At 39.1% G+C, this 20,859-nt stretch overlaps 1 protein-coding gene across 2 annotated transcripts; it reads left to right on the top strand.

Annotated features, from left to right (window-relative positions):
- Positions 1–380: 380 nt before the first annotated feature.
- LOC146980938 (outer dense fiber protein 2-like) lies at positions 381–20,136 on the top strand. 2 transcript variants are annotated; one of them, XM_085785850.1, is made up of 18 exons: positions 381–610; positions 1,536–1,652; positions 1,820–1,950; positions 2,641–2,770; positions 3,229–3,360; positions 4,245–4,319; positions 5,411–5,482; positions 5,597–5,713; positions 8,562–8,765; positions 10,512–10,621; positions 10,739–10,874; positions 13,865–13,975; positions 15,171–15,434; positions 16,885–16,985; positions 18,153–18,315; positions 19,522–19,647; positions 19,733–19,921; positions 20,041–20,136. In XM_085785850.1, exons 1-17 carry the CDS (start codon positions 485–487, stop codon positions 19,877–19,879), a joined length of 2,262 nt encoding a protein of 753 aa, XP_085641976.1. In that variant the 5' UTR covers positions 381–484; the 3' UTR covers positions 19,880–19,921; positions 20,041–20,136. The 2 variants fall into 2 exon arrangements, with proteins under 2 accessions (XP_085641976.1, XP_085641975.1); XM_085785849.1 differs by having other exon boundaries at positions 381–613.
- Positions 20,137–20,859: the final 723 nt, after the last annotated feature.

Here is a 20,859-nt window from a genome sequence, read left to right as displayed (position 1 = left end):
CTATTTGTTATCTATCCGTCCAAATTGTTACAAAAGCAAAGATATGAAGTAAAAAATAAATGGATTTTCGTGTATTTTCTGATGTATTTCCTTTCGCACTGCTACAAATCAAAGCCTTTGAGTAGTTTATCCTGCTTTTTGCGGACATCCCGTGAACGCAGCATCGCCCGTTACTACCAATGGTTACTACGGCGACGCTTATCGAAAACTCGCTTCGACCAATCACAGGGCGAGATCTTGCAAACGAGCCAATCAGCGGGCTCGTTTGTCGAAACATCCAAACAACCGTCGTTCGTGGCTACGCAGCAGCGGCAGCAGCAGCGGCAGACAAAAGTCGAGATTTGTTTGTTGTCTTATTCAGGAAACATGTAGCCTAACTTACCGAGCTAACGTAACGATGCGCTGCCCGGCTTTAATTCCGCTCTGGTCCGGTTTAAACCACCTCGAAACACGATTTAAATGTTGTTTGTAGCGTCTCGAAGGAATGAAAACCCGGGATTCATCACCTCGGACGCCGCCGCCGCCGCCGCCGCTGGTTCATGTCCACGTACCGGAGACCACACCTGTACATGTTCACATGAGGAGGAGCCCCAGCAGCAGCACCCCACAGGTTGTTACCCCCATTTATTCACCTGGAAATACCTATATAAACCCGTCAACCAAACTGTAAACATCCGTCGTGCACTTATTCAGTAGTTCATATGTTGAAAACACCACTTAGGTGACCTGATTTGTTTGTTTACAGCACCTAATTACAGGTGATTATCTACCGGTGACACGCCCACGGGAGTCACAGGATACAAAATGAAAGAGTGAAAGAGAGACATACAAAAATGACACCAAAAACAGGCACAAAACCTAAACAAAAAGTGTTAAAACTATCACAAACTGGTGCAAAACCTCAGCAAAAAGTTATGAAAATGATCTTAAATACATGCCAAACGTCAACAAAGTCCTAAAATATTGATAAAGAGATAGAAAATGTTGTCAAAGAAGCATAAATAGAAGCAAAACGATCACAAGTCACCACGAAAAGACACAACATTTCTATAAGTAGAAGTAAATCCATGACAGACACACTCAAAATGACCATAAAGGGACACAAATGGAAGCAAAACGATCACAAATGACCATAAAAGACACAAAATCACCATAAATAGAGGTAAAACTATGACAGAGACACTCAAAATGACCATAAAGAGACACAAATAGAGGCAAATGACCATAAAAAGACAGAAAATCACCATAAGTAAAGGTTAAAACTATGACAGAGACACTAGAAGTTACCATAAAGAGACAAAAAAACGTCCACAGTGACCCTGAAAATGACCGTACTGATATAAAAAGACTACAAAGAAGTACCAAACCTTCATAGACAGACACAAAACAATCACATAAAGATGCAAAGCAATTCTGAAACATATTGGTACCTAGTTTTCACTAATAATACTGTTAAATATATTATTATTTTCAAAAATGAGGATGCTGCGGTGAGTCTTATGTGTTTAACCAGTTTAATCTGTCTCCTTCTGCAGAACAGGACCAAGGATGCCCAGCTGAAGGTCGACACAGCCAAGTCAAAGGCCCGGTCGCCGTGGATTCCTCCTGGAAGACTGTCCTCCCGAAGAGATGTGGGCTCCTACAAGTGCCAGGTCTCTCATCACTTCACTGTTTGTCTTTAGAGGCAGTAAATATGTTCAAAAACGTATTATCTCTCCTCCCATACCAGGTTGTGAAGGAAACGGTCTTGTTTCACGGAGGACGACCATAAGTTTACTGAGCACGGGTTCTGCTTGTTTTGTTTGTGTCATACGAGCAGAGAGGCCGAGTGCAGCGACAGTCGGGTCGTCAGGGCGACGGAGATGAGCGGGAAGAGGAGGCGGCGGCGGCGGCGTCCACCAGCCTCAGCATCCTGCTGCAAGAGCAAGAGGGCGTCCGTCGACTAAAGAAGTAAGAAATATAAAAACGCTTTAGGCCGAAATCTTGCACTCAAAACAAAACATGAACAACTTTATCACTGTTTTCTTCTGAGGTCCCAAATAAAAGACATTAAAACAATAAACACACCTTTAAAAGACTGTCTATAATAAATAATAATAATAAACCACGTTCTCATTTTACTTCATTTGTTGAATCGTGCATCATAAATGTAAAGTGGTCGTAGAAGTTCTTGGATAAAAGCAGTTTATTTCTTTGTGTTTAGACTTTATTGTTTTACTTTTAGTTTGCAACTGGCTCTAACGTGCAGTTTATCATACTCTTCTTATTTTCTCCTCATTTAAGCACTTTTAGCTGTGCTACATCTATTTTTATATACATAGTTCACTAAACCGAGTCCTACTTATAGGTATAAACACAGAGGTAAAATGTCAATTGTCAATCAAATATCAAGTATAACAACTAGATAGATTTTTCCTCCATTTTACTTCCAAAGACATGTGAAAGAACCAGAGACATACAAAATTACACTAAAAACAGGCACAAAACCTAAACAAAGTGTTAAAACTATCACAAACTGGTGCAAAACCTCAACAAAAAGTAACAAAAATGATCTTAAATTCACGCCAAACGTCGATAAACAGATCACAAATGACCAAAAAAAAAAAAAAAGTGAGATTTTTCCTCCATCTTTACTTCCAGGTCCGACTCCGGGGCTCAACCCAGAGAGACCGGCGTGCTGCTGCGGGCGCTGGTGGAAGCGGAGATCGACGGCGTGGCGGTGGCCAATCAGCTGACAGCGCTGAAGGAAACGATCGACAGCCTCACTAAGGTGAATCAGCTGCACGTTACAGCGCTGATTTCTTACTTGATGCACATTTGTCACTTAAATGTTTAAGATCATCAAACAAATTTGAATACTAGACAAAGATAACGCAAGTAAATATGAAATGTAGTTTTTAAATGATGGAGGCAAACAAGCTAAAAGATCTAAAGAAACAACACGTCACGTTGCGATCTAAAGAAATTCAAGAAAAAATGAAAATATAAAATAATTCTGGAAAGTGTTAAAAAGCCATTTTCTAAACTTGACTCCTACTCTTCGGCCTTTTCATTAAATATTAAAAATGGTTTGATGATTGTAAACATTTATGTGTGACAAATAGGCAAAAAAGTAGGAAACCAGGAAGGGGGCAAATACCTTTTTTACAGCCCAGTAGATACACAGTGAAGGATGGATGAGGATGACAAATCTTTATCTGCTCTTTTTTTTCTCTGTTTCCTCCTCAGGAGAAGCGGCTGTCGAAGCCGCAGGCGTCTTCTCTGGGTCGACAGCAGGAGCTGCTGATGGAGAAGATGGAGATGTTCGACAGCACCAACCAGAGCCTCAGGGAGCTGCTCAGGGAGTGGAGTCAACACGAGGTAAACACACCATCACCTGTAATCTGTACATGTGAGGGTTTTGTGCTTTTCTGTTTTTGTTACACTATAAATGAAACATCTGGTGAGAAAAACGTTTTCTACTTTTCGTTAACTGGATCAAGCTGCAATGATGAGGCCTTTTATTCAGAAACTGATGCAAAACATCAACTAAAAGTCACAAAAATGATCTTAAAGACGCGGCAAACATCAACAGAGTCCCAGATTATCGATAAACAGATAGAAAATTATGTCAAAGAGACAAAACATAGAAGCAAAACGATCATAAATGACCATAAAAAAGCACAAAATCACCGTAAACAGAAGCAAAATTATGACAGAGACACTGAAAATGACCACAAAGAGACAAAAAAGAGGTACAAAACAATATAGATGCTGGTGTTGATGTATAATTAATTCAAATAATGACAAGGAGAGCTTGAAGGTGATCCGTGACTAAATCTGACGTTAATTCCCATCTACTGATTACCTTGTTTTAACCAATCAATGACAGGCCTCCTGAGGTGTGCGTATATTAACCTACACCTGACATACACAGCATCATATTCCTTAACATGACGCTAATTACGTAATAATGTCAAGAAATAGCCAAGAAATAATGGTCACTTTCATAGTAATGTCATGTTTTTCATAAAGCAAAAGATTACACATGCTTTTCATGCTTTTTAATTTTTTTCTTTGCAATTTGCAATGTTATTTCTTGGCTATATTTGTCGACATTACTATAGAATTATCCATTATTTCTTGGCAATTTTTTAGACATTATCACGTAATTAGCGGCCTGTAAGTTTAAAGGGTTACCAAAAATCTCAAATGAACCCAGAAGCCGACAACATGGCCGCCTGCTGCTTGGTTTGTTTCCGCAGAGAGAGACGCTGCTGTGGTCGGAGCAGAAAGACGCCCTGAGGAAGAGGCTGAGCCACAGCGAAGCAGAGAACATCGTGAGTAGCAGCCGTTTCCCACCTTCATCCAGATGTTCACCTGCCTCCAGCCAGGTAACATCAACATCCACATCAGGGCCGGGCATCGATTGACATTAAACAATTCTCGATTACAAATCTTTTAAAGGGATAGTTTAAACATTTTTGGCAAATTGGTCCATTGCCGTAATCCCTATAATAGTCATAGCAGTAGGTTCGTTACCTTTAATTGTCGGTGCAAGCTGTTTTTAGAACGGCGGAGCAGAGCCGCGAGCTGCTCAGAGCTACGCTACGGAGGCTAATGGGATTTCTTGGTTTCCCTCGTCATCAAACTCATCAAATACACAATCCAACAACTCCACAACGCTCTGGTGGACAAGTTGTGAGCTGCACATTCACCACGCTATGAGATAATAACACAACGTTACCAGACAGAGTTGTTTTAGAGGGAAATTCATGCAAAACCGCTGATGGCGCGTTGCCTTCAAGGACAGTTTTTCAGCAAGCAGTCTCTGCGTTTACTAGATCATAACATATACAGTAATCAGTGTGTGCATACATATCTCTCTTTTAATACACACACCATAAATTCATATTATAACTCAAATAAATAAATGGTTAAGTAACTCACTCTATAGCAACCCAAAAAAAACAAAAACAAAAGAAAGAGAATTAGATTCTGTTTGTGGGGCTGGCGGAAGGGGAGTAGGGGTCTTAAATGTATGAAGCTATAGATTATCTTAAATGTCCAACGTGTAATAATTGTCAAGGTTTATTGGCAAAATCTGAATATACTACCCATGAATATATTAGTATAAGTGTTTAATCCCTATAAAATAAAATTTGTTTGGTTTTCGTAGCCTTATAATTCTTCTTTTATATTTACATATAACAAGTGTCTTGCTTTAGAGAGCGTCGCCATCTTGCGCCGCCATGTTTGTACGGCAGCCTGAAGGGAAAATCCAGCCAGAGAGCACGTTTCAAGAGTTCCGCATTTAATAAATAAACTAAATGAAAACTTCTCAACGACTCTGATGGAATCAAAATGTTAGAACCAGTTCCACTCGATTCTCGAGAGAAGGCTGATCTTTGTTTCTCTACTTCTCTTGCAGCGACTTGTGGCCAAACTCACGCACAGGGAGAAGGAGGCGTCGAAGCTCGCCGAGCACCTGGACTTCGAAAGGGTGAAGAAAACTGAAATAAACATACTGTATAATATAGATATAAAATAATGATTATCATCTTAAACGTCTCATCTCACCGTCGTCTCCTTCTCTCCCTCTCCTCCGCCGCAGCAGGACACCGTGAAGACGACCGAGGAGCTTTCCAGGATCCTGGAGTCGACGCGCGACCATCTGGAGTCTCAGCTGAGCCGAGCCGAGGCCGAGAAGATCCAGCTGGCCGCTCAGGTCCAGGTCTGTGGACACGACTCAGAACACGCTCTGGTTTCTGCTCAAAACACATGGGAAACAATGTGTTTTCACACCAGGCCTGAATCCTCCACTGATGCATACATACAGTATATATGCACAAAACAAAAGAATGTGCTCGTATGCTCTAATAGTCCAGTCTTTTTATGAAGAAAGGTTGAACAAATTGCAACAGAAGCAAACTCAACTGATTTTGTATCCTCAACATGTCCTGAATGAGGGAAAAAAAGCCCAGAAGAATCCCATTAGGGGAAAGTTTCGAAAAAGACCCAAATATAGCCCATTTATACGCCTATTAATTATTTTTCTCATGTAAAAATTTTAACCTTTAGATATCTCCATGAAAATTACTGAGTTGATTATTTACATTAAGACAAACAAAAAATGTATTAAAAGTTTTTTGAAATTCTTTGTTAACATGAGCAAATTTGCCTACATTTGCATAAATTCCACCGTTTCCATTTTTCAAGACAGCCACATCCTAATTAATAGGCGTATAAATGGGATATATTTGGGTCTTTTTCGAAACTTTCCCCCAATGGGAAACTTTCCCCTAATGGGATTCTTCGGGGCTTTTTTCCCCGTTACTCAGGACATGTTGAGGATACAAAAGCAGTTGAGTTTGCTTCTGTTGCAATTAGTTCAACGTTGACCCCTTTTTTAGCCTAAAATTACTGGACTATAAATATCTAGATAGATTAAGATTTATTTATTTGTCATTGTGCATTTACAATGAAATATTGTTGGAGCAAAACCTCCAGATGCGAAAAGGAAAAAGAAAAGCAAAAATAATAACTAACAGAGATAATTTAAAGTGCTTAGCGGGAGAGCGCAGAGCTGCTGCGTCCATCTGACACACACTTTATGGTAAAGAGACGGTTTTTATTTTATTGTCAAAAGTCATTTAATTGTCTGTTCAGAGATGGACGTGACCTGAGAAAAGGTTTTGCATCCTCTGTTGCAGTTTTGCACAGTAAATGTTAAAAAAACGCCTGTATGAGAGCTGCACATGAGATAATATCCAAATCACAGGTGCTGCATGTTATTATTTTCTTTTATAAAGATAAAATAAGTCACCGTTCACACTGAAATCACAACATCTGCTCATGTAAATGCAGCGTCTTGTTTTATATTGTGCAGCTCTGTACTAAATGAAACACGTCCTGGTTATAAACCATCGCCGTCTGTGCTCCAGATTTAAACTCTACACCAGATTGTTTCTTTTTCAACAAACAACATGTTGTTGCACAGTTCATCTCCTTGTTAAAGGGACAGAAAATCTGACTCATCGTTACGACAACAAACTGAAAAACGTTTGCTTTTCTGATAAATACAGTAAAACACACACACACACACACACACACACACACACTTTAACTGTCAGATGTTTTTATTGGGTGAAAAACACAATTTTTTTTAGACATATCTATTGGTTCTTGTATTTATACATCAACATCCAACACTTTAAACATCTTGAACATAACGGCAGAAATGAAAATAATAATTATAATATAAACAATACTGAAAAAGACCAAAATAAACAACATTTAATAAAAACAAATAAAAAAGTCCGAGTACATTTTAAGCTTCAGATTAAATGATGCTGCAACTAAACAGCAGGTCAGCGTTTTATTTTCCACATGCACAGCTACAATATACAGTAAAAAAGAAAAGTAAGTGTGGAAAAACAACCCAGTGGTATTAAAAATATTGCACTAATTGATAATTGCAGATAGTAAGTAAGACATTAAATCAGCAGGGAAAAAGGTGCAAATGTGGGCTCATACAAGGTGCAAGGATGAAATGACAACAACAGTACGAGTAATATGATATATATATATATATATGAAAATAAATGAATAAAAAGAGGCAGCAGCAGAGTAACAAAGAAACAAAGTTGAAAAACAGGAGATAACGATAATAAAACAATAAAAGAAAACGGTAGAAACAGTAAAAGTCACACTGTGAGGACTTTATATTGTTGTGGTTTCACTTATCCATGGAGATTTCTGGTGTTTCCTGATCAGACAGCATAATTCACACTGGGACTATAGGCTACTAAATAAATGTGCCTATTCAAAATCATTGTGCTAATATTTCAGTGTGCACTCTGCTTCATCTGTCTATTTTCCAGGTTAAAGCAAACTGATGTGGCACAGTTTTTCCCCTCCAAAAAAAAGATTATTTAGAGCATTGGTTCCCAACCTTGGGTCGGGGCCCCCCTCAGGGGGGCGTCAGAGATGTCAGGGGGTCCACAGAGCTTTGTTTGTTCTGAGGTTGTGAGGTTATCAAATTAGATTCGTGCATATTGAAATTTTAAAACCACTGATTTAGAGGAATGCACACCAGAAAGAGTGTTCAGTGTTTTTTTGTAAATGACTAATCGTCAACCAAAAAATAATCGTTAGATTAGTCAAAAAATTAATCGTTAGACTAATCGACTAATCGAAAAAATAGTCGATAGATTTATCGGGAGAAAAATAATCGTTTGGGACAGCCCTACTTGCCTGTGATTGGCCCGACCACATGCCACTCAACAGCCAATCAGAGGAGAGGTTCTCATTCTCTCTTCTGATTGGCCAAATGACCTGTGCCTGCTAGAACTCCAGAAAGAGGCAACAGAAAGGGGCAGTAGAAACGATATTAAGCAGATCACAGGTACTCAAAACCAATGATACATCTTGTTAGGGATATCAGCAGGTAAATAAACCCAGAGAAAAGTGCACAGCATGGGGCCTTTAATAAAACGGGACATTTATATGAACAGCTGATGGATATAAACACGGCGTCTCTTTAACATGTCTCCACTAACTGTGTGTGGTGGTGTGACCAGAGGATGCAGCAGAGCCGGGAGCAGCAGCAGCAGCAGCTCCAGCTCCTCCAGGCCGAGCTGCAGGCCCAGAGGCAGCAGCAGACGGACCAGCAGGCCGAGCCGCCGGGCCGCCGCCGCGACCAGGAGGCTCTGAGCCGCCTCGCCCAGCAGGCCGAGCGCGCCGAGGAGGCGGCCAGAGAGCAGGCGGAGAGGCTGAGGGAGAAGGTCGGTGCTGGAAATACACAATGTCACATAAATAATCGATTTTTTAGATTCAAATAATTCAGTTTGATGATGTTTTATGATTTATTTTTCTTTTATGTTAAAGGGATAGTTCAACATTTAGTCAGATCGTCCTCTCACCATAATCCCTATAGTCATAGCAGTAGGTTCATCATCGCCGGTGCATGTTGTTTTGAGATCGGCAGGGCAGAGACGTGAGCTGCTCAGTGAACACAAAACTCATCAAATACACAATTCAACAACTCCACAACGCTCTGGTGGACAAGTTGTGACCTGCACATTCACCACGCTATGAGATAATAACACAACGTTACCAGACAGAGTTGATTTAGAGGCGAATGCAGCCGGAACTACTTTCCAGACACGGCTGCTGGGCGGAGGGATTTCAAAAGCGCAAATAGTTCAGAGTATTTGCTTCATGTGTCGTAATGTTACATTTATGTTATTATCTCATAGCGTGGTGAATGTGCAGGTCACAACTTGTCCACCAGAGCGTTGTGGAGTTGTTGGATTGTGTATTTGATGAGTTTGATGAGGGAAACCAAGAAATCCCATTAGCCTCCGTAGCGTAGCTCTGAGCACGAGTATTTGATGAGCTGCTGTATTGTGGAAATGTATTTACATTATATTTTCTCTTTAATTTCATGAAACTCAAAAGTTATCATATTTATCTGACAATTTTGTTTAATAATGAAAAAACCCTGTGTGTGGCAACATAGAAAATTCAGGATGTGAAGCATTGAAATGCAGCGCCGTGTAATTGAATTGAACCGAATCGTAGTCTCGTGAATTGTAACCGAACTGAATCGTTCATGTGGCCAGTGACAGGAAGGCCGGTCCACAGACCTGTCTGTGGTTTCACCTGCATGCAAATCAGTTGTTTTATCACCGATGGCGGCGGCGGCGGCGGTGGTGACTACGGTGATCCGAAGCTTTTATACAAATCAGGTTCTAGCGAAGTTGAGACGTCGTTCCAGTGAAACACACATCCAACAAACACACGTGTGAGAACAGAAACGTCAGACAGTCCGTCTGTGTCGCCTTCACTCACTTTTTAAAGGGATAGTCCAACATTTTGGCAAATTGGCCCATTGCCATAATCCCTATAGTCATAGCAGTAGGTTTGTTACCTTTAATTGTCGGTGCAAGCTATTTTTAGAATGGCGGAGCAGAGCCGTGAGCTGCTCAGAGCTGCTATGGAGGCTCATGGGATTTCTTGGTTTCCCTGAGAACGTTAAATTCATGCAAAACCACTGATGCACGTTGCCTTCAGGGGCAGATTTTCATCAACAGTCTCTGCATTTCCCTCTAAAACAACTCTGTCTGGTAACGTTGTGTTATTATCTCATAGCGTGGTGAATGTGCAGGTCACAACTTGTCCACCAGAGCGTTGTGGAGTTGTTGGATTGTGTATTTGATGAGTTTGATGAGGGAAACCAAGAAATCCCATAATGAGCCTCTGTAGCGTAGCTCTGAGCAGCTTACAGCTCTGCTCCGCCGTTCTAAAAATAGCTTGCACCGACAATTAAAGGTAACAAACCTACTGCTACGACTATAGGGATTATGGCAATGGGCCAATTTGCCAAAATGTTGAAGTTTCCCTTTAAAAATTGTTCTGCATTTAGTTTTGCGTCCCAGCTTCGGCCTTTTCTGACGTGTTACTGACATTAATCAGGAGACATGTTCTCTGTGTGTGTGTGTGTGTGTGTGTGTGTGTGTGTGTTAAAGGAAGCCCAGTTGGCTCAGGCTCTGTCCACGTCCAGCGACTGGTGTCTCCGTCACTCTAAAGAAGCCGCTGCTAAAACTCAGCTGGAGGAGGAAGTCTCCGCTCTCAAACTGTGAGTTCCTCCTCCTCTCCCCCCCGCTAAAAAATATCATAACATCAAACGTTTAGTTCAGTTTAGACGTTGTTTTCTTTTCCTCTCTCTCTCTCTCTCTCTCTGTTTCCGCCTCAGCCGAGTGACGGAGATGAACTCTCAGCTTCGCTCGGCCGAGGAGAAGAGTCGGGCGGAGAGGGAGCAGCTCAGGGATCAGGTGCAGCAGCTCAGCGCCGACAACGCCTCCGCCAAGCTGGACAACCAGAGGCTCAAGGTGCGTTCAGGGGGAAATCGACACCAGACGACCTCACAGTTTCTCTTTCCACCGTTTCTTCACTTCTTTTTCTTTTAATAAACAGTGTTCCTACTAGAGTTGAGCCGGATACTCGGCTGAAACGAGTATCCGGTACGGATAAAGCACTTTTGCCGAGTACGAGTATTATACGAGTAATACGAGTCAATATCTGTGCTCGGAAAAAAAAAAAAAAAAGATTGAATGAAAATCCTCATTGGGTAGCTGACTGTGTCTGCGTTCTGTGATAGGCTACAGCCCCTCCCCTACACACATGCAGGTGTGTTGCTGTGTCCCGCTCTGATCACTCACACAGAACAGCTGACAGCTGTCTGTCTCTCTCTGTCTCTCCCTCAGTCTCTCAGGTTCGTGGGTCTTCTCCCTTAACGTTTAGGGTTTCTTCAGCTTCAGCTTTGTTATTACTTCAGTCACTTACTTATGAACCAGTAGAGTTCTGGTAAACGTGGGTTCGTTCAGACGTGGTGCCGACTCGCGTTGCGTCTCTGCCTGTCGGAGATTTTTTATTTTTTTTTCCACACACGCTCTCTCTCTCTCCGCCGTTCGTCGGAGTTTTTTTTTTTTTAAACCGTCAGCTGGCGCTAATCAGTTCACGCACTGAGTGTCTGACACTTTCTTTCTGTATTTCTTTAAAAAAAATAGTAGTGGTATAAATAATAGGCCTATTACAAAACACACACACACTCTCTCTCTCTCCCTCTCTCATGATCAGTGATACAGAATAATGAGTGATACACAGAGTAGCTGACATTCAGCTGTCTCTGTCTCTCTCTTACTCGCACACACACACACCTGGTGTGGAAATAAAATAAAGTTAAAAATTTAAAATCACACTGATCATTTAAAAAAAAAATTTAAGTAAAAAAAAGAAAGTTATGTTGAGTATGAAAACTCTTGTTCATTACATTTTACTTAATAATTGCAACCACATGTGTTGTATTCTTTGTTGCAAAACTTGTTGTGTAAATGAATAGTTTGTTTGCTATCATGATCAAAACCGCATTGATCTGAAGCTCAATGCTGATGCTGTCCTGTAAATAGTTTTCTAATCAGCAATAAATATAACAATTTCTGATCAATCCATATCAATTGCATGCTTAAAATAACATACCGGTTAAAGCCTCGCCCATTTCAAGACAACCCGACCCACTTCTGGGTTAAACCCCTCCCACTTCCGGTTTAGGCCCCGCCCACTCCGAGTACAGATACAGATACAGATAATTCATATGGTTAACAGATACAGATACAGATACAGATAATGCTGTACTCGCTCATCCCTAGTTCCTACGCAAGTATGGAAAGTATGGAAAAGTATAGAATTTGATTTTATACATTTCCAGGTCTGGAAAAGTATGGAAAATGGAAACTTTTGTATGGAAATGTATTTATCTTAATACTTACCGGTATCTGAGTTTTGTCTTATCTGAAGTTATTTGGGAAAATGATTTTTTTTTTTTTGATCAAGGTCTTTTTTATTTTTCAAATATAACAAACACAAGAAATACAATTCACACATGGAACAAACAAGATTAGTTCCTGTCCAAACAAACAAACTTCCCGTGCCCCCCACCCACTTGTACTGGAACCCAAGAAAATTTCAATACATCCAGATTGACACATACACAGACTAGGTGAATAAAAAAGAAGACTATAACGAAGTGAAAATGAAGAAGAAAAAAAAACAAAACAAAAAAAAAAAACATACATTTGGGTTACATAGATATGTTAATAGCTGCCGTGCCTTCCACAAAGGAGATAAATGGCTGCCAAATGACATAGAATTTTCTAGTGGTCCCTCTTACAGTATATCTAATTTTTTCTAAATGAACATAACTCATAACTTCCCTTATCCATTGGCCATACGTTGGGGGGGGAAGCATCTTTCCATTTAAACAGGATAAGTCTCCTGGCCTGGGAAAATGATTTTGTATGCGCTATTTTACCTAGCTATAATCTCCTGGAAAATATTTGGTGACATAATGGCATACAAATTCAGAATAATGACAACAAACAATTAATTGCATAATTTATTTACATGATACACATCTAATTACTCAAATGTCACAAATTATTTGAATTTTTTTTTTACAGAGAAGTCTGGAAATTAGGGTTTGGAAAAAGTATGGAATTTTGAAATGTCAAATGTGTAGGAACCCTGAATAAAATGCTCAAGTATGTGAAATTACTTGGATTTGCCCCCTCCCTAACCTCCCGTTTATCTGGAACCAACCAACTCACTCAGTATCTCTCCACACAGTTCTGTATTTTAATATATATATATATATTTATATGAATTATCTAAATAATTTTCTATCTGTTTATCACATCGTCATCTTGTCGTCACAATAACAGAACGTTACGGAGCCAAAACAGTCTCAGAATTAATACATTCACACAGAAATTAATAAATGTGTAAAAAAAAGATTCACAAATGTATTTGGATTTATATATATATATATAGTACATACATATATGACTCAAAACACAAAAATATGTTTAATTCGGTAACACTTTATAATAAGTACACACTATTAAGCATTATTTAAGCATTAAATACGGAATTCATCATTTATAAACACAGTTAAAAATGTTTTACTCGTCATTGATAAGCACTAAATGTGTTTAGAAACTACATACTAATGAGTATTAATGTGTTATAAATGAAGAATTCAGTATTTACTAATGCTTAATAGTGTGTATTTATTATAAAGTATTACCTTTAATTCTATATACAAGTAGAAAAAAAAGACAAACGGCTTTTATCCGACTAGTTGATGGACTGGAAAAAATGTGTATAGTTTACTACACTTTAACGGGTGTATTATTATTATTATTATTTTGTGACGCAACATCTTGAGTCAAGTAACGGGCAAATTTTATTGTCAGTAACGGTAACGGGGGAAACGTTTAACGCTGTTTATTTGTAACTGTTTGTGTGTTTCTTGAACGTTCAGGCGGAGTCGGCGTCGTCCGAGGAGAAGCTCAGGGGAATCCAGGCCGAAGCTCGTCAGCTGAAGTTATCGATCAGAAAGTACGAAACTACGATGGAGAAATACAAGAAGAAGGTGAAGTCACCAAACCACATGTATCTGTGTTTAGAAATAACAACTCAGAAACTCGTTTGTAACCCTGCCGAGCTACGGCGATGGGAAAAAAACCAGTAACAACAACTGTTTGCACAGCTGTATTTGCACAGTTCTTTCAGCCATAGCACAGTTTATACATTATGCATATTTAATTTGGCACAATTTCTTCTATTTATTCTGATTTTAGTAACATATTGATGTACATGGCAAGGAACTGCTGTGTTGCACTTTTTTAAATTAGAAATATGTAATAATTCGGTGTGTTATGTAACAACTTATTACAAAATGCGGCGAAGTTTTTTACATATTGCGTTAAAGAATTTTATTACAAAATGTAGCGTTATTACATCATGAGGTGAAAATGTATTACATTATAATGCGGTGCTACATGGATATGTAGTGTGTCGATTTTTTCTTACTTTTCTTATCTTTGTTTTATTCTACTCTAATATGCCCTTACATTATATTATATTATCCTATGTTATGTTATCATATTACATTAGGTTATGTTATATTATATTATATTACATTACATTATATTATATTACTTTATGTTATACTATATTACATTACATTATGTTATGTTATACTATATTATATTATATTATATTATGTTATGTTATACTATATTATATTACATTATGCTATGTTAAACTATATTACATTACATTATATTATGTTATACTATATTACATTATATTATATTAAATTATGTTATGTTATACTATATTACGTTATATTAGATTATGTTATGTTATACTGTATTATATTATATTACATTATATTATGTTATACTATATTGCATTATATTATATTATATTATATTATATTACATTATGTTGATTACATTACCAGTATGTTATTTTATGTTATACTATATTACATACATTTATGTTTTTGGGTTTTTTTGTATTTTGTTATTATTTATGTGAAACTTTGGACGTCATGGGATGCAAGACAAATTTCAGAGTGATCTGATAATAAAGTATAATCTAATCTAATCTAATCTAATTATATTATATTATTATTACATTATGTTATGTTATATTATATTATATTATCATATGTTATGTTATGTGCGCTACTGGATACTTTGGGATCAATAAAGTATCTCTAAATTGATTGATTTATTTGTTTTGACCTGTTTTGTTTAACTCTCTCCGACCCCGTGCAGGTGCAGCAGGCTCGTCTGCAGGCGGAGGAGCGGCGGCTGAAGCTGGAGGCGACGCAGCGGGAGGCGCTGGAGCTGCAGGTGAACCTGGAGCGGGACAAGGAGCAGGTGAGGAGGGAGCTGCTGGCTCGGCTCCGCGAGCTGGAGGCGCTGCCCGACCGGCTGAGGAGGAGCGAGCAGCAGCTCCGCGACGCCCAGCAGGAGGCCGACGCCCACGAGAGGAGGAGCGCGGAGCACAGCTCGGCCCTCGCTGACGTCAGACACAAGGTACTGGGAGTTAAAACACACACGGAAATGTATCTAAAGAGGAACTCTGCTACATTTTTTTACCTTAATTAAACAGCTTCAGAGTTAAATAAATGACTTGTGTTGAGAATTCGGAGACACACTGCAAAAACTCAAAATTTATCTAAGAATATTTGTCTTATTTCTTGTCAAAATGTCTCATTTCTAGTCAAAACTAATCCCCTTCCACTTAAAATAAGACTCATCACCTAAAATGAACTTGTTTTTAGATCATTTTCACTTGAAATAAGTAGAAAAATCTGTCAGTGAAAGCAAGTTTTTTGTGCTTGTAATAAAAAAGAAAAACTTGCTCCACTATCAGATTATTTCAAGTGAAAATCTGCTTGAAAGAAGGAAAAAGTGTCTAAAAACAAGCTGCTTTTTAATGTGATGAGTCTTATTTTAAGTATAATGAGATTTGTTTTGACTAGAAATGACATTTTGACTAAAAATAAGACAAATATTCTTGGTAAGATATTTGATTTTTTTTGCAGTGCAGAAACACACTCACCACCACGACAAAATATTAAAGTCACAAATTTAGGAGGAAAAACCGTGGATATTCTCTCAGTCACAAAAAATGTGTTGTTGTACGGTTGGAAGAGTATTATTATAGCAGTATTTATTGTCTTATACAAACTGCATGTGTGGCTTTCTCTCAAGGATAAAAATAATAAATAGTAGAATAAAAGAAGCACAGGAAAATGTATTCGTAAGATAAATTCAAACAAATGAAAACAGCACCAGTTGTTTTTATTTGTTGTTAAATGTGACTGGAAAGTCAGAAACTTACATATTCAAGAGGAACTATGCAGGATTTTATCTTAACTCTGCTACATTTCCAGACTTTAGTGTCCAAGTGTAACATGAAGTCGTTCTCCACTTTGACCACAAGAGGGCAGCATGACCTCGTGTTAGTTTCTCAAACTAGATAGATAGATAGATAGATAGATAGATAGATAGATAGATAGATAGATAGATAGATAGATAGATAGCAGCAGGTGAGAACAGGTTATAAACTAGAGAGAACAGATTATGTCGTCAGTTTTCAAAGGAAAATAAACTTTTCCTCTCTTCTGTCGCCATAAATCGCCTCCTTTTTTTAAAATACAAATGTTGGCCTTTTAAATTGACGACAGGTTTCACTTCTTCACTTCTTTTATACTTCTGTTTTTACTCTGTTTAGGATTATTCTTATCAACTTGGTTGGTGCTTTACACTGCGACTTTGTTCTATGTCACTGTACTGTTGCAAATCAAATTTCCCCTGGAGGGACAATGAAGCTCTGAACTGAACTGAAGTGAACACAAACGACCTGATCCCAGTTCAGCTGGAGAGAAACTCTGGGCTGCAGCGACTCAGGATGAATCTGTGTGGTGTTTTACAGTGAAGAGTGTGTGACCTGTGGATGTGCTCCTCCTCCTCCTCTCAGGTGGAGCAGCAAGGAGCTCAGCTGGAGACGCTGCAGCAGAGGAACCTGCTGCTGCAGGAGGAGAACAACGTCCTCAAGGAGAAAATACACATCTTAGAAAGGTACGGAACAGGAACAGGACAGACCATAAACCCGCTGCACGGTCACTGTGGACAGACTGTAACCGTGTTTCCATCCACCTGTCGATCGAATTATCTGCAGATGGATAAAAACATGAATGCAACTAATGCCGGTTCCAGTGTGTTTCCGTGACGTCATGTGCTGAATAGGGATGGGAACGACACGGGATTTGGAAAATCGATTGTCAAGGCCCATGTGTCGACTTTTTGTCGAATTGTCGGCCCTTTTTTTTTTAACAGCAGCAGCAGATATGTGGGGGGTGGCGGCGGCTACACGTGCTTTTGTTGTGGTTTATTAACACCGCTGTCGGCACGAGCGGACGAGGCAGCACGCATTCGGTTTCTTTTCTTTTTCTTTTTTTTGTTTTCGTGCATGTCCGCTGTCCTCTACGAAGGACACACAGTTACACATTTTTTCTTTTTCTCCTCTACCTGTTTTGCCCGTGGTTTTGCCCTTTTTGCGGAGCCGGACTCGTCATCAACAGCGCACCATCACCTGAGACTGCAGGGAGCCCGAACAGCTGATCTCTTGACTCTGTCGCCTGTCAGCATGCGCGCACGCTCCCATCACATGTGAAGTAGAATGAGGGTCAACTCAAGTGGCTATCCCATTTAGAAAAAGTGGATTTGTTTTATTTAAAATATTTTATTTCATTCGGGGAAAAGTGGCACTTTCTGCTGTTTATTTGAATAGGAAATATTGAAAGACAAAATGCAATTTACACATGGAAATCCCACAAGCCCCGCTCCCTCGACAAGTCAACACTCAATTTTTTTTGTCGAGGGGAGCATGTGTCGATTTTAGTCCCATCCCTAGTGCTGACACCTGCATCTTTCTTTGTTTACTCCCGCCGTGTCTTTGATCAGCTGGAATACGCAGCAGAATTGATATAAAACATGATCTCAACTCACATTTATTCAGCAAAGAACCGTTCCCATCAGCATTTGCCACATAAACTTTGTATCGATCAAGAGAAAATCTAATGAGATCGACCGTATTAACTTTTTAACAATATTATTCATGACATTTAATTGAATTTCACTGTTTCCATGAGGCATTTTTAATTGCATGTTGCTTAATGTGAATAAAAACGTGTGGATGGAAACATGGTGAGTGAGTGTTGGTTTGTGTTTGTGTGTGTGCTGCAGGCGGGTGGAGGACCTGCGGGCGGAGAACAAGGACATGTCTCAGGCTCTGAGCTCCAAGGACGCAGGGATCCGCGGCGTCCAGCAGCAGCTGGAGGAGAAGAGCTCCGAGTGCAGCGTCCTGTCCCGACAGCTGCAGCAGGCCGTGGACGACGCTCAGAGACAGGTCAGAGACCAGACACAGGCACAACAACAGCTAAACGTCTCATCGCTCTCTTTGCTTCTCATCGTTTTGTGTTTTACTTCTCAATTCAGTTCAATTCAATTCAACTTTATTTATCCGAGAGGGCAGTTCAGTTTGCAGCGACCCACGTCCATTGACTCACTCCTGCACTAACACCTCAGCTCCATGCATCAAGTTAAAGTTTTAAATGTGAAGCCCCAGAACAGGATAGCACACATAATAGAAATAGTACTACAATCAATAAATGATTAATTAGTTAAACTGAGGGAACACTATCAAGATAACATGGATTAAAAAAGAAAGAAAAAAAATCAGACAACTCAAAAGATTAAAGTGACTATTGTCCAGGTTTAAAAACCCAACAGCACAAGTGATAAAAGAGCTGGAGAGATGCATTAATGGACGATTCACAGCAGCTTGTCCACATGAAGTCATCATCACTGGGGTTCAGGCTCTCTATCTTAATAATGTGACTGAATATAACATTTAGTTTCACTTCATTCATTCATAAAATGTTGAGAAAACTCACAGGTGTTGATGGAAATTCACAGGTTTAAACCCAGAATAAGTGTTTCTACTCAAACCACTGTTATTATTACCAGAGACGTGTTTTTTTTATTTTTTTTTTATTTAATATTCATTTTGAACATGTAAAACAAAACAAGGCACAATTTCAGTTTGTTCCTTCATATGTTAATAACATAAACAGGTTGAAGAACAAAATTTGGAAACAAAAACACAAAAGCAGAATCATACATATTCGAAAAGGAGTGAGTCATAAATAAATGACTTGTCCCACTTCCTTAATTGTCCTTAATTACATTGTTAGAAAAGGTAAATAAAAAAGTACTTGTAGTTCAGGTTTTTGTTTGAACACCATCTTCCCTGTAACTGTTATGTTTTTGTACTTTATTTTGAAATGCTCCATGTTTGGACATTACTTTAATTTATTCATTAGTCTGTTCCATAGTTTCACATCACACATAGACACATATACACTTTTCAGCCTCATCTCTTAGTCTTTATGTCACTTATGTATTCAACTGCACCAATGAAGCAGCTGTTGTGTCACATCTTTGATCATCTATCATGATTGTGGTCATTTAAAAAAACCAAACCAAAACTGAAGTTCAAACTTGATAAATATCTGTAAACTGTCTGTAAACGTCCGTCCTCTGTCTCGTGCAGGTGGACGACAGCGTGCACCGGGTTCTGGCCAAAGAGCGGGCGTCGCAGTCGAAGGCTCTGGACCTGCAGAGTCAGCTGAGCCGAGCCAGAACCGAGCTGAGCCAGACGCAGCGGAGCAAAGACGAGGTTCGCCACCTCTCTGAGTAAAACTAAAAATAAACTAAACCTAACCTGGTGCTTAATGGTTCTCCCTGTGTTTGTTCTTGTGCAGATGGAGCGTCGCTTCAAGAGTCAGCTGCAGAACCTGAAGGACCGGCTGGAGCAGGCCGACTCCACCAACCGCAGCCTGCAGAACTACGTCCACTTCCTCAAAACCTCCTACGGAAACGTGTTCGGTGATTCTCTGCTCGCAAGCTGAGAGCAAGACTCACCGTCCGCCCGTCTGTCTGTCCGTCTGTCTGTCTGTCTGTCTGTCTGTCTGTCTGTCTGTCTGTCTGTCCGTCCGTCTGTCTGTCCGTCCGTCCGTCCGTCCGTCCGTCCGTCTGTCTGTCTGTCTGTCCGTCCAGAACAATATACTAGAAGAGCTGAATCACATTTATTGAGTATGTGCTTTTAACTTAAAAGAGTTTTATACTATCTATGAAATGAATAAAGGTTTCTTTTTATGGAAAACACGTTTTGTTTCCTGCACAATGTCTTCTTTCTGATTGCACTTGTCCCTTACTTACTACTTATTATGGCAAAAATATTTGCATCATACTGACAAATAAAACAACACAAAAAACATATTAAGTTTTAATTTCCTTTTACACATTTCTTGCTATTTATTTCTCTGCAAATTAGAAATGCCAATTTCAAATATTTTTAATATGCAATCAGTTCCTATAGGGAGAATAACTGAATAAGAATATTTTTTTATATACTATATACAGTCTCCCTTTGCCAAACCCAATTAAAATCTTTGGTAATTCAAGATATTCTTAATCATTTCTAAACAAAATAACAGTAAAAGACAAAAATACTGTGCGTTTAACAAGTAGCAGGAGTCTGTTCGTGAGCTTGGTGCACACTGGATGCACCAAGAACATTTTGTTTGATTTACAGGTGCATCTCAATAAACTAGAATATCATGGAAAAGTCCATTTCCAGTAGTTCAAGTCAAAATTGAGCTACTTGAAAATTAGTCTTTTTTTTTTTTTTTTTTTTTTTTTGAGCTACTATTTTAGGTCTTCAATAAATGTAAGCTATAATCACTACAATTAAAAGAAATTAAATAAAGACATTACTTTTTTTTTTCTTTAAATCTGTATAACGTATTAGTTTAACTTTTTGAATTGAATTACTGACAAACTTTTCCATGATATTCTAATATATTGAGAAGATGCACCTCCTATTATA

Source organism: Trachurus japonicus, chromosome 9 (assembly GCF_045865225.1).
Source record: "Trachurus japonicus isolate A0001 chromosome 9, Traja_1.0".
NCBI lineage: Eukaryota > Metazoa > Chordata > Actinopteri > Carangiformes > Carangidae > Trachurus > Trachurus japonicus.
Note: the sequence above shows the minus strand (reverse complement) of the source record. Positions and strands in the feature narration are given on the sequence as shown.

What these genes read in the sequence shown, in the direction of transcription:
- LOC146980938 (XM_085785849.1), top strand. Translation starts at nt 485, where the DNA reads ATGAAAACCCGGGATTCATCACCTCGGACGCCGCCGCCGCCGCCGCCG. An exon ending in AGCTGGCCGCTCAGGTCCAG is followed by an intron (nt 5,714 to 8,561) that starts GTCTGTGGACAC and finishes TGGTGTGACCAG; the next exon opens with AGGATGCAGCAGAGCCGGGA. An exon ending in AAAATACACATCTTAGAAAG is followed by an intron (nt 16,986 to 18,152) that starts GTACGGAACAGG and finishes TGTGTGCTGCAG; the next exon opens with GCGGGTGGAGGACCTGCGGG.